This window comes from Mus caroli, unplaced genomic scaffold (genome assembly GCF_978045245.1).
Source record: "Mus caroli unplaced genomic scaffold, Mus_caroli_1 scaffold_14, whole genome shotgun sequence".
NCBI lineage: Eukaryota > Metazoa > Chordata > Mammalia > Rodentia > Muridae > Mus > Mus caroli.
Window position 1 is genome coordinate 85,474,945 of NW_028227269.1, and position 13,334 is coordinate 85,488,278.

The window sequence follows — 13,334 nt, forward strand, 5'->3', positions numbered from 1 at the left end:
TGGTATAGATCTCAGCTTCTTTGCACACTGAGTACTGATGAAAGCCCTCACACAGGACTGCACTGTGATGCCCTCTGTGGAGAGCTGAAGATGTGGAACAAAAGGAGAGTGGCCTTCTTTCTTCTGAGTAGCTCTGTAACTCTCTCTCTCTCTCTCTCTCTCTCTCTCTCTCTCTCTCTCTCTCTCTCTCTCTCTCTCTCTCTTTCTCTCCCCTGTGGTGTCTGTCTATCTGTGTCTCTGTCTGTCTCTGTCACTCTGTCGTTCTCTTTCTTAGTCTTTTGAGACAGGGTCTCTCTATGTAGTCCTTGCCAATCTGGAACTCACTCTGTAGACCAGACAGACTTCAAACTCACAGAGATCTGCCTGCTTCTGCCTCCCAAGTGCCGGGAGTAATATTTTCTTTTCTTAATATAAATAAGTGTGGTGCATTTTTTGCTTGCTTGCTTGTGTAAGGTATCTCTAGGTTAGATCTCCAGTAGAATGGCCTCATCTACGATTCACTGTGTGCAGGGATCAAAGGCATGTAGTAACTTGTAGTTGAGTGTTTGGCCTTCGTGTTTGTATGTGCACCATGTGTGTGCCTGAGGATGGCAGAAGGTGTCGGATTCCCTAGACCTTAAGATAGAGATGCCTGTAAGTCACTGTGCAGGTGCTAGGAGCAGAACTTGAGTCTTCTGGAAGCACAATAAGTGTTCTTGACCACCCTTTAATTTTTTCTTAAAAATTACAACACTCATCTAGGAGGTGGTGGCAAACACCCTTAATCCCAGCCCTAGGGAGGCAGAGGCAGGGGGATTGCTGAGTTTGATACCAGCCTGGCCTATGAGTTTCAGAATGGCCAGGGCTACAGAGAAACCCTGTTTAGAAAAACCACCAAAACCACCAACAAACAAAACAAAACAACAAAACCGCCTCTTGTTATCAGGAAGCTTGGTCCATGTGCCCAGGATAGGATTATAGCCAAGGGAGATGTCTTCTTTTTCCTTTTCCTAAAAAACAAACAAACAACAAAACTTTCTACTTTAGTTTTATTTACTTTTATTGAGATTAAGCTTTAGGTAGCCCAAGATGGTTTTAAATTCCAGGGTTAGCCAAAATGACACTAAACTTTAATCTTCCTCTACCTCCTAAATGCTTAGATTACAGGCTCTCACCATCATATGTGGCTTTATTCAGAAACCCAGGGTCTCTTATAGCCCACGATGGCCACTAAAGTGCTATATAGCAAAGGGTCACCTTGAACTCCTGATTTTCCTGCCTCTACTTCCCAAATTCTGGGATTACAACACTCATCTAGGAGGTGGTGGCAAACACCCTTAATCCCAGCCCTAGGGAGGCAGAGGCAGGGGGATTGCTGAGTTTGATACCAGCCTGGCCTATGAGTTTCAGAATGGCCAGGGCTACAGAGAAACCCTGTTTAGAAAAACCACCAAAACCACCAAAACCACCAACAAACAAAACAAAACAACAAAACCGCCTCTTGTTTTGTTGCTATATGTCCAGTCTTAAGTGGCCTTTCTAAGCAAAGGGTGATATATTCATGTGGAAAAGGATTCATTGTCACAAAATCAAGGCCTGAAGTAGGGAGAGACCAAACAGAGCCATGAGGAGATCAGTGGGGAGGCTCGGGCATGTCTCTCTAGTCGTGTCTAAACTAAAGGCTCACAGCTAACAGCTCTTAAAAAAAAGGTGAGCTTTCTCAGGACCATCGGAACAGGGACTGTCCTGCTCATGGATGCATTTCTGAGGTCCACTAACAAGGGAGAATGACCAAACAAGGTCCAAGAATAAATGCGCCAATTTCCCACTAACACAATTGAAAATGTCAGGGATCGAGTTGGTCAGTGGGGTTGATGACCCTCACAGGAGCAATAGCCATTAGAGTGGAGACGGATCATCTGCTCCCTGCCCATCTCTATTTTATCAGACACCACAGTAGGAGGTAATGGAGGAAGACTCCAGGAAAACAGCTTTGCTTCAGGACCCCAACTGAACCTTGCACCTTGCTGGGATAGTGCATCACCTCCAGTCTTCCTGAAGATGGCTCTAAGGCTTACACTGAAACCTGGGAAGAAGGCCATGGGAATGGCTGTTACTCATGCTCAGAGCCTTGGCTTCCAGGGGTCAGAAGGTCAGAAGTAAAAGGTGCAGAAAAACCGATATCAGAGGAGTGCAGGATCTAGGCCAACCTGGGCTTGAACTCGGGGTAATTCAGTCTTTCTGTGTTCAGTTGATCTCCGCATAAAACAGGATGACACATCTTCCTCTCAGAATACCCTGAAGGTTGGCCACTCAGTGTGTTTCGTTCTACCTGGCATCTGGTTTGTTACTGTCCCTTTCAGTTCCCTCTTTGCAGTGGGAGAATCAGCCAGGCAAGAAGAATGATAAGGAGAGAGCTGAGAACCCCTAAGCTTGAGAGAGTAAGAAAGAGTCCCCAGTGTCTCTCCCTCCCCCACCCTCTCTTCCTTGCTCGCCCAGACGGTTGTCCCTAGTTGGGTTTGCAGTCCATTGTCTGTCTTTAAACCTTCAGAAGTTTCCAATTAGCAAATGGGGAGGAGGTTTGGCGTTACAGAGATGAAAGGTTAAGAAAAGACTTTACAATTCAATCCTGCCTGACATTTATAGTCAGAAAACTAGAAACGTTGCTAAGGTATGACCAAAAACCACGAGACTAATGATGCTTGCCATCTTCCAAGAGTTAATGAAGACAGTGTGCCCCACTCCCTGGGGACTTTGCCCACCATCGATTGTCCTTACTTTTGGTAGACAAATGTAGTTAAACCAAGAATCTTTAGAGGATTTGGTTAGTTGGTTTTTGTTTTGTTTTTCAAGACAGGGTTTCTCTGTATAACACTGGCACTCCTGGAACTCTGTAGTCCAGGCTGGCCTCAAACTGAGAAATCCGCCTTCCTCAGCCTCCCAAATCCTGGGATTAAAGGCAGGCACCACCACTGCCAGGCAGTTAGTTGGTTTTAACTTTAGTGTCTACTAAGGCTGTTTCCAAATGGGAATCTAGTTCAGTCTCTGCCATTCTGTAACCACAGGTAAGCTGTATCTCTTCTCCCTGCTTTGAGTTTAAAAGCCTGATCAAGCACAGACCTGAGTTCTAAACTCAAGTTCCATAGATGGGCTGTAGCTGTTCCTACATCCCTTTAGAAATAGTCATGCTGGGCGCGATGGTGCACTTCTTTTTTTTTTTTTTTTTTTTTGAGACAGGGTTTCTCTGTGTAGCCCTGGCTGTCCTGGAACTCACTTTGTAGACCAGGTTGGCCTCGAACTCAGAAATCCGCCTGCCTCTGCCTCCCAAGTGCTGGGATTAAAGGCGTGCGCCACCACACCCGGCGATGGTGCACTTCTTTAATCCCAGGAAATAGAGATAGAGATAGGTCAGTCCCTCTCCCTCTGAGTTCAAGGCCAGTCTCATCTACAGCAAATTCCAAGCCAGCCGGGCCTACTACATAGTGAAACCCTGGGGGGAAAAATGTTTGGAGTCAGGGAGTGGTGGCCCATGCCTTTAATCCAAGCACTTAGGAGGCAGAGGCAGGTGGATCTCTGTGACTTTGAGGAGAACATGGTCTATAAATCTTGAAAAGCAAAACAAAACATGTTTGGGTCATCCTGAACAATTTAGTGAGTTCCCTGTCTCAAAATAAAGAGTAAAGAAGGTGCTAGGGCTATAGTTCTGCGGTAGAGCACCGGGTTACATTGATGGAGCCCTAGGGGTCAATCACCAAATAAAGGCTTGTCAAATAAACAAGGTTTTTCACTAGGCCTTAGGGTCATTCCCATGTCCAACTTCCTGTTCTTGATGAGGTTTAGGAAGAAACAAAAGTGAATTTCAGAAAGCTGGGCCTGGGGGCTTATTCCTATAGTCCACTATCGAAAGTTCGAAGCCAGCATTGGCTACCTGAGACGGTCCAAAGTATTCAAATACTGAATCTCATTTTATCACCAGTCCTGGATACATGGGAGAATGTATCTGGACTATCTGGAGTTTTACTTTTGTTTTTTTTGTTTGTTTGTTTGTTTGTTTGTTTGTTTTTTGAGACAGGGTTTCTCTGTGTAGCCCTGGATGTCCTGGAACTCACTCTGTAGACCAGGTTGGCCTTGAACTCAGAAATCTGCCTGCCTCTGCCTCCCAAGTGCTGGGATTAAAGGCATGCGCCATCACTGCCAGGCTGGAATTTTACTATTAAGAGTTTGCAATCATGAGCTCTCCCGCAGATAGATCTTCCATGGTCTTGCCTTCAGTATCAAAAATGGCTTTATCTACCCACCAGTTTATTCTTCCAAAAGCTGTTACATTTTCATGGTCCCACCCCAAATTCACTTAAGGAATCATTAAGGTTGTATTAGACTCACAGGTAAGGCATACAAATAATATAGTATAGACTGTAAATGGGGGCCACTGTCTATGGTTCTGAGACCAAAGTGAGATGGATGAGTAGCTGGAGTAGGGATACGCCCAAGTAACGCAGGGATAAAGGGAGCTTACAGTCAGTCAGCTAGACGCTTGGCTGTGAGTCTCTGAAATACACCATAATCCCTAGGGCCAGAGAAGGAAAATGCTTCCTAGGTGTCCAGTGTGGACCTCTTCAGGGAAGGGAGAACCAACCTGAGAACCAAATAGAGACTAGTTAAGGCAACCATACTGGGTGCTGAACAATTCCAGCAAAGAGAAGGGTCTTATCACTCATCATGCCCCGCCCCAAGAGAGCTACCATTTAACAAGCAGCCCACGGCTATTGTAAACTTAAATTAACTGCACCAGTTATGTATGATTCACTGGCAGCCAGAGTTCTGCCCTGACCTCTTGAGTGCTTCCTCCAGTTTACAGCTCTCTGCTGAGTCTGGTCAAGTCAGGCTTCCTTAAGTGAAACCAACCCAGGATCCTCGGCTTGATGCTTCGTTACTCCAGCTGCTGCTTCTCCTAATAATAGCACCCAGCAACAACAGGGGGAGAAAACAACACTGTTCGCAGCTCTTAATGACAGGCCACTTGCCCATATGTACTAGTAATCAAGGGCTTTGTAATCCTAAAAGTTCCTGAACATAATACCAAAGCAACGAAGACAGAGTGGCAGGCAGAAGGGAGCCTGTGTGTGCACAGGTAGGTAACAGGACAGACACTACTCACAGCGTTCACACCCAGACTGGCAATCCTCACATCCTGGCTGATGGGGGAGGAGGGGCTTTTCCCTCTTAGATTCACCCATTTCAAGAGCATGTACATTTGGTGTGGGGGTTGGGAGCACCTTGAAGAATCTTCCAGGCGAAACCTGCTCAGGTTTTTATTAATGAGGCTGTAAGAAAAGCCAGCCCAGACCTTTAAGTGATTGGTCGCTGGTCCAGGATGCGTTTTAGAATTAACTCTTCCTACAGTCTACGATGCATTACCGACACCAAGTTAATTACCCTGGAGGATGAAAATAGGTTTCATGACTCATAAGCACCAATACAACACTTGGCAACAGATGAAAACGCAAGGACACATTTGCAGGGAGCCGACAGGAATGAACATCTATTTATATTATATGTAAGGAGATTCTTAGAGGTGAGCCAGGCACCTCCCATGTTTCATGCTGCAGAACCATCAAGAGCACCACAGAGTCCCATTCCCAAACATACACACCCACACAGGGACACTGGGATTCTGGGTTCCACTTCAATATGGTGGCCAAGCAGGGACAGAAATTCAAAGGGTATATTAACTGCAAATCCCGACTCAATCAAACCTCCATAGTGCTGGTGTTCAGGACCATCCCACGGTTTATTTCCTCCTGCCACCCATTCCCACCTTCCTGCTCCCAGACTCCTCTTTAGGGAGATCATTTCCTCCAACAAGGACAGGCAATCCAGATCGGGTCAGTTCTCCCAGCCAGGAATGGGGAGTGGCTAGGAATTAATTTCAGATCAGATCACCCCTGTTGTTTTGTTTCCTTTCTGTTTTCTAGTCCTCTGTTGCCTCCAGGAAAGGACAAGGTTCAAACCAGGACTGTTTGCTAGCCTTGCTCTAGCTAGATGAAAGGCTTGTCTGGTGCCTGCTGGGGGTTCTGAGCTCCAGAGGATGCCTTAGCTACTTCTGTACTTTCCCCACCCCGCCATGCTCGCAACAAAGTTGATAGTTGTGTTTCTTTGCCAGTGAAATGGATTCCATTTGGTGCCTAAGCAACCTTTGCTTTTCTTTCCCTTTCACCCCCATCCCCCACGTCTGCTCTGATCAGCTGTGTCCTGACTTAAGAAACACTCATTAAGGGGTGAGATATAATGAATGAGGTGAAAACCGCTTTGCAATCAACATGCATTTGCCTCCCAGATGCTCACACCCTTCCCTGCCCCCACTCCTACCTAGGCTTTTTTTTTTTTTTTTCTTTTTTAATTTTGAAGAAAAGGGTTTATTTTAGTCTTTAGTTCCAGAGGGATAGTCCGTGATGGCAGCTTAGAAATGGGAGCAGTTAAGGGACACATCCATGGCAGGAGATGCAGGAAGCTGGCTGGTCACATTTTCATCTACACACAGGAAGCAAAGCCCAGCCAGACACCTTTTGTTTTAAGTGTACAAGGACAGAAAATTCTGCCTTGCCTGTAGAGGCAAAATACTCCCTTCTGTTCCCACTTGTTAAGTCACAGCTGCACTGGGTACCAGGATCTACTCATAGCCCCGGGGAAAGACACCAAAGAGCATTCCTGACAATGCTTTTTTTTTTTTTTTTTTTTTTTTGCAGCTGGGTCCTGTATGGGGGGTTGGGTAAAGATGCTTAAGAGTAAACAGAAATCGCTTAGTCAGCAACTGTAGATTACAGGGGAGGTAAATGTAAACAGTCTGGTACCCAGGGGGTGGGGCAGCCTGCTCGAGAGCCTTCCAAGGAACCAGGATGCCTGGTTCCATCCAAGTAGGAGGTAAACAGTTGTCCCCCTTTAATTGGAGGAGCATAGCTTCAACCCTAGAAAGACAAATTTGCTGACTCAGGGCGGAATTAATATCAATTGAATTTATTACAAGTTACTAAGCTGCAAGGCACATTACAGTGTTCTGTTAACTACAGAAATGTAGAAAGGACAAACAGAGCAAGTTCTCCATGTCTAGCATTTCGCTCTACTGTTCAAAAGCATCCGTGCATCAATAAAGCCAAAACAAAACGACACGTGAAGATCCAACACATTCAGGTCAGTAGAAACAAATCAAAACATTTTCCCCCTTCACAAACTTGCAACAAAAAAAAACCACCCATCCCCTCCCAACACCCCCCTTACCATTTTGCAAACAAAACAGGAAAACAAAACAGAACAGAACAAAAGTAAGTATAGACTTCAACACTTGGGGCTGTTTAGAAAGAAGACGCTTTTTACCATTTTATAGTATCAATGTTTTTTTTTTGTTTTTTTTTGTTTTTGTTTTTTTTTTAGGCAGCAACACTGGCCTTGGCAAAACAAAAAACGACAAAAATCTCTTTTCTTTTGTGTGTTTTTCCTTTCAGAGTGCATAACATTTACAAAAATACACACCAGCAGCAGTCGTTGCTAAGGGCTATTAATTCTGTACCTAGGCAAACATTCTGCCACCAAATAAATGCTAACGAATATGATGCGAAAGACCCAATCAATATTATACTGCTTAACACAAACCAGCTTATCCTTCAAATGAAGAAGTTACATACCTGTTTCAAAATATAGAAACATACGACGAAAATAATGTCTATACATAAGACTAACTTTTTGCAGTTATATTCACAATTCTACATCTTGGTGGATAGGGGAGATGGAGGCAGGTGGGGGAAGGGCCCTCTAGATTGAAGAGGAGGTGGTCTAGGGCAAAGGATGTCGCTGCCCTGCGGTTCAAGGGTCTCTCTCTTTTTTCACTTTAACATCCCCAGCTAAGATAGTTGCAATTTCGCCCTGCATGAAGGCCCAAGGTACATTAGACCCGACTAGGGGGCATTTCTCTCCGCTGGGGCAATACACCTCACCTGTGGCCCCCTGGGCCTTGATACTCTCTCTAGAACAAGGGAAACAAAATTTGTGGCTAGGGACAGACGGACACTGAACGAAATGCGTGTCCTCCAAACGTTCGTGGCAAATGGTACAGCAGAGGGGTCCGCTGTTGGCCATAGGGGAATCCGGAATGTTTTGGGGGTGTACTTGGTCCATGCCCGGGTGGGCGCTAGGCGGCGGGGGCGCCACCTGTAAATTCAGGTCCCCATTGCGTGATGCCAGGCGACGCTGCCCCGGTACGGAGGCGGGCGACACCGGGCTGCTGCTGTTTCGCCTAGCAGATGCAGTGGTCGAGTGCACTGAACTGCCGTCCTTGGGCGAATGAGCTGTGCCCAAAGTGTCTGCTACCGACATGAGGGCAGCCATGGGAGACGGACCGTTCTGGGGGGCTGACTCCGGCGGGGTGGTCCGATTGGAATGAGGTCCCAGAGGTGGAGGGGGCGGAGGTGGTCCCCCTGCTGCGTGTCCCGGCGCCGCAAAGCCTCCCGCGGACATCGTGAGCTTCAGCGCCTCGCTCTGGTTTGCCATCCACTGCTGCCTCTGCTGCTCCTCACCGAGCTTCAGTGCGCTTTCAGCTGAGTCTGGAGGCTCCGGGGATGCCTTCCTTTTCCGCAGGCTGGACGCTGCACCCCGGCCCGTGGGCGCCGCGGGTGGCAAGGCTCCAGTTCCTGGAGGGGCACTGGGGGCGCGGCTGAGACTCACCAGTGCCGTGGGTAGCATGGGACAGCTAGCATCTAGGTAGGGCTGGGGCAGCATGTCCGCGCCGGGCACGCCCTCCTTGAAGAAGCGCACAGCCTCGGGCAGTAGGTCCCCAAGTAGGCGCCAGTCGCCAGAGCCGTGCTTCTTCTCGTACTCCAGGTACTTGAAGCCAGAGGACAGACCCCGGCCAAAGTCCTTCATGCAATCCTGGTACATCTGTTTGGCCACCCCAGACGCGCTGGAGTACACATTGCCGGAGCCCGTGGGATACTCAATGAACAGCTTCAGCTCGTAGTCCATGCCCGGCTTAGAGACCGCATCGAAGGCAAAGACGCGACCCAAAAGCGAGTGGTCCTTCTTGAAGCGCACCTCGTAGGGCGTGCAGCCAGCCAGCGTGAGCAGCGTGTCGCGGACCATCTTGGGCTTGTTGGCCCATTCCTCCGCGCGGTTGCGCAGGCTCTCGCTCAGCTCGGCCAAGGCCTCAGCGTTGCGCTGCTTCTCCTTTAGCTCACGCTCCTGGTCCGTGCTCGACACCGATCCAGGCCTCTTGCCAGCAGCACCCACGCCCACCTCTGCCACCGTCGACGAGGTCGATGACGGAGCGGAGGATACAGTGGCTGACACACCCGGGGGACCCCCGAGACAGGCAGGGCCCCCGGGAGCACCCGGAGGTGCTGGAGTCGGGGGCCCTCGGCTTCCCCCCAACCCATGGGGCGGAGGCAGCACCGCGGCGCTGGCCGGGCCGTTAAGCAGCGTCTGCGGCAATAGGTTGGGGGGCACGGTGAGCTGAGGTCCCCCGCCACCACCCGGGTTGGGCAGCCCGGTCACCAACCCACTATGCGTCCCACGCCGAGAAGCCACCGATGTTGCTGCTGAGGATGAGTTGGGGCTCTGGCGGTTCAGCTCCGGGGGGCCTTCCTCTGGTGCCGGCTTGGGGAAGCCATTAGGACCTCCCAGGCCGTTGGGCAGCCGGGCGGCGTGGCTGCTGGTCCCCAGACTCACCGGAGGAGGCGGATACTCGAACCGGCTGCGTTGTTCCACCGCGGCGGCGGCAGCAGCCGCGGCGGCCGCTGCGCTCAGGCCATAACGCTCCAGACCGGACGGAGCAGCCAACACTGCAGGTTTGGTGGATCCATCGACGTGGTTGAGCTGCTGCTGTTGCTGCTGTTGTTGCTGCTGCTGTTGCTGTTGCTGCGCGGCGGCAGCAGCTGCTGCCGCTTCCTTGGCGGACAAGGCCACCGTCTTGACCCCGACTGGCGGCGGCGGCCCGGGGGAGCGACCGTCTTGGAAGCAACCGTGAGCCCGCTTCAGCTGGCGTGCTGTCTCGATCACGAATTCTATGCGGTCGGCACCTTCGTAATTGACGCAACCACGGCATACGGGTTCGGAGAAGTCCCAGATCATGGCCCAGGGCATGCGAGGCAGGTCGCATAGGTAGCAAGACTGTCTTCGGGACGAGGACACCTGCGCCGCCGACATGATGCCAGCCTCGGGGAAGGTAGGCCCCCGCCCGGGCTGTCTCCGCGGCGCCTTCTCCTACGGGAGGACTAGCTGGCTGGGGAAGGAGTCCGGCTGCGGAGGAGGGGGGCGGAGGGGGGTGAGAAAGTTCTGCCCCAGGGGCAGGAGAGAGCGCGAGTCTCCACTGCCGGCGCAGCAGTGACTCTCGGCGGGGGCTCCACCGCCCAGGCGGCCGACCGGTACCGCACGCTCCTCGCCCCCACCTCCTACTGCGGCTGTCTGGTCCAGAGAACAGCACCGGGAGCCTTCTTCCTGGTTCGGCAGATCAGGGCTGCGAGCTCCCGGCCTGGGGGGAGGGGGCTACGGTGTCCGGGGCCGGCTGCCAGTGGCCTCTTGGCCCCCTCCCCGGAGTGATTGAAGCGTGGAAGCGCGGAGGGGGTCCCCCTACGATCTGAGTCCTCTCTACGCCAGGCGCCCCGGGGAGAAGGTTAGAAGGTTGTGCCACCCGGTGCCCAGGTCCAATCTTGCTGAAGCCGCTGATTCCCCGGGAGGGCCGGGGGAGGAGGTGGTGGCTGCCAAGAGAGGAGCGTTTCCCCTCCGCAGCGACGGCCGTTGCGCTGGCGGCGCCTGGGTTTGCACGCCGGAGGGAGCCGGCCACCGCGGCCACCGTTTCCAAGACACACGAGAGCAGAGGAGAGGAGCGCACGCACGCAGGCTCCCACCGCCCCCTGGCCTGAGCACCTCTCCGGCCCCAGAGGCTGGCGGCGCTCACGTTGGCTGCAGGGCGCTCGCTCGGCGCCTCCACCCGGGTCGCATCCCTTCCCGCTCGCGCTCGCCTGGAATGTGGGGTTGTGATTGTTACTCTACGTTCCGGAGGCGCGTCTCAGCGCTCCTGCTCGGGCTGCGGCTCGCGCTGTCCCCGGCTTGGCCGCGCGGGATGCCGCCCGGGCGGAGCGCTGACGTCACCGCCATGCTCTGCACCAGTCCCCCACCCCCCCTTTACACTTCCTCTGTCTGTGGAGCCCACTTGTTGCTCGCGAAAGACGCATGCGCGGCAGCATGCCCAGATTCCTCCCTGTCGGCCCCTCCTCCGCGCCTCCACCCTCTCCTCCCCTCCCCCCCTCTTCGGCCGTGTGTGTACCACAGCTGAGGCCCCGGGAGCTAAAGCTGCAAGTCCAGGGTTTGGGTGCGGGGAGGAGGGGGGGGTTCGGGGCGGGGAGGCGGGATGAAACAGGCGATGACCTTTCCTTTTCCTGCCTTGCTTTCCCAAGTAACAAAACATTTAAGAGCCACGAGTGTTGTTTCCGATTCCCCGTTTCCCACCCCACCAAAGCCCCAGGCAGTAAAATTAAATGCCCTGTTCGAGGAGTTTCACTTTGAATTTCATATAAAGGTATTACCTATTTAATCTGCAATGAGAGCTCCCTCCCCTGTTAATATTACATTCCTTGCCACCATTGGTGCCCAAACACCTGCAGAATTAGCATTTCCCCAATCTTCCAGAAATTACCTTTTTAGATTTGCTTTTGCGACTCAGCCTAAGAATGGAAGTGGAGTTGAGAGAAAGGCGTTAAATGAGCCACTCTCTCCCTGGCCGAACTCTCTAACATATTTTGACTGAATGTCTAAAGAAGCTATGAGCACTCGGAGACCTTCTGAATACAGCTGCAGTGAAGGGCAGGGAAGGGGGAGTGTGGAATTAGCCAAACAGGTGAGTGGTTTTCTGGGTTTCATAAAGGGGATGGGGGTGGGGGACATTTAACAATACTGGGCGCTAGACCGAGGGAGGGCTTGTTCAGAATGACCCAGGCTCAGAGCTCCATCCTTAGAACCATACATAAATAAAGCATAGACAGTTTTCAAAGTTCCTTCTGTGTGTTGTGATTTCTTTCCACACTGCCCCAGCGCACTTGGAGAGGTCATGATTTCCTTGCCCTTCTAAGATCACCTCCCATCATTATTGCTTACTGTAAAAACTGATAGGGTTGGTCAGAGCTCTGACCAGAGCATTTCCCTTGGTTTTTCTATTTATTGAGTTTGCTTTTTTCTTATGTAAATTAAGATAATCCCTGTGGAAGTCTGGTGGAGGGGAGGAGATTTGATAAGGCTGGGTTGGGCCTACAGGGTGTGGAATTTCTTCACTGTTGCTACCCCGGGCTTTGTAACCTTGAGCTCAGTTTATATAATATTTTCCTTCTGCAAAATGGAATTATCTCAGCTTGATGGGTTGTTGGAGACTTCAGTTTGTGCCTTGTGTTTGTGACAGATTACTCTGAGACAGGTAAAAAGATAGGTACTAGGCAAGTAATTCCTTTGCTTCAGCTTATTATTTTCACTATAATATAGATACATTATATAAAGAGGTATTTATGTTATTAAACCTGTAATGCCTTATACAAAGGTAGGTTCCATTCCATTTTACAGACTAGGAAAATAGAGAAGTCTGAAGTTATTGCAGCAGCTGGTCTGGGATCTAAATCCAGTAAGTTTGGTTTGAGAGGTGGTGGTGCACACAAGCTAAGGCTCCCAGAGATGATGTAGGGGGCTGAGATTTTCTTTTCTTTTTTTTTTAATTTTTAATATTTTTATTACATATTTTCCTCAATTACATTTCCAATGCTATCCCAAAAGTCCCCCATAGCGCCCCCCACTTCCCTACCCACCCATTCCCATTCTTTTGGCCCTGGCATTCCCCTATATTGGGGCATATAAAGTTTGCAAGTCCAATGGGCCTCTCTTTCCATTGATGGCCGACTAGGCCATCTTTCGATACATATGCAGCTAGAGACAAGAGCTCCGGGGTTCTGGTTAGTACATCATGTTGTTCCAACAATAGGGTTGCAGATCCCTTTAGCTCCTTGGGTACTTTCTCTAGCTTCTCCATTGGGAGCCCTGTGATACATCCAATAGCTGTCTGTGAACATCCACACCTGTGTTTGCTAGGCCCCGGCATCGTCTGGGCTGAGATTTTCTATCAGCATCCCATTTTTTTGTTACATACATATAAAGTGCTATGCAAGTGCCCTTTCATAGTGAGCCCTTAGGATCCCCTTCCAGACTGTACTACTGAATTCTTCCACATAGAGAAGCTGTGAAGGTGTCGCTGTGCAGACTGAAGCATAAATGAACCACCAAACAGTATGAAGACCTCATGATTGCACTCACAGGAAACTGCCACAGTCAGA

General features: G+C 50.5%; 1 protein-coding gene and 1 long non-coding RNA gene across 2 annotated transcripts; both read right to left on the reverse strand.

Moving 5' to 3' along the window:
• Positions 1-690: 690 nt before the first annotated feature.
• On the reverse strand, positions 691-5,318 carry LOC147001281 (uncharacterized). Its single transcript, XR_015045132.1, has 2 exons — positions 5,138-5,318; positions 691-989 (listed from the first exon to the last, which is right to left on the reverse strand). It is a non-coding gene; the product is annotated as an uncharacterized LOC147001281 (long non-coding RNA).
• A 1,656-nt stretch (positions 5,319-6,974) lies between these two features.
• On the reverse strand, positions 6,975-11,135 carry Irf2bpl (interferon regulatory factor 2 binding protein like). Its single transcript, XM_021179261.3, has one exon. The coding sequence runs from the start codon at positions 10,168-10,170 to the stop codon at positions 7,837-7,839; it is 2,334 nt and encodes a 777-aa protein (XP_021034920.1). The 5' UTR covers positions 10,171-11,135; the 3' UTR covers positions 6,975-7,836.
• Positions 11,136-13,334: the final 2,199 nt, after the last annotated feature.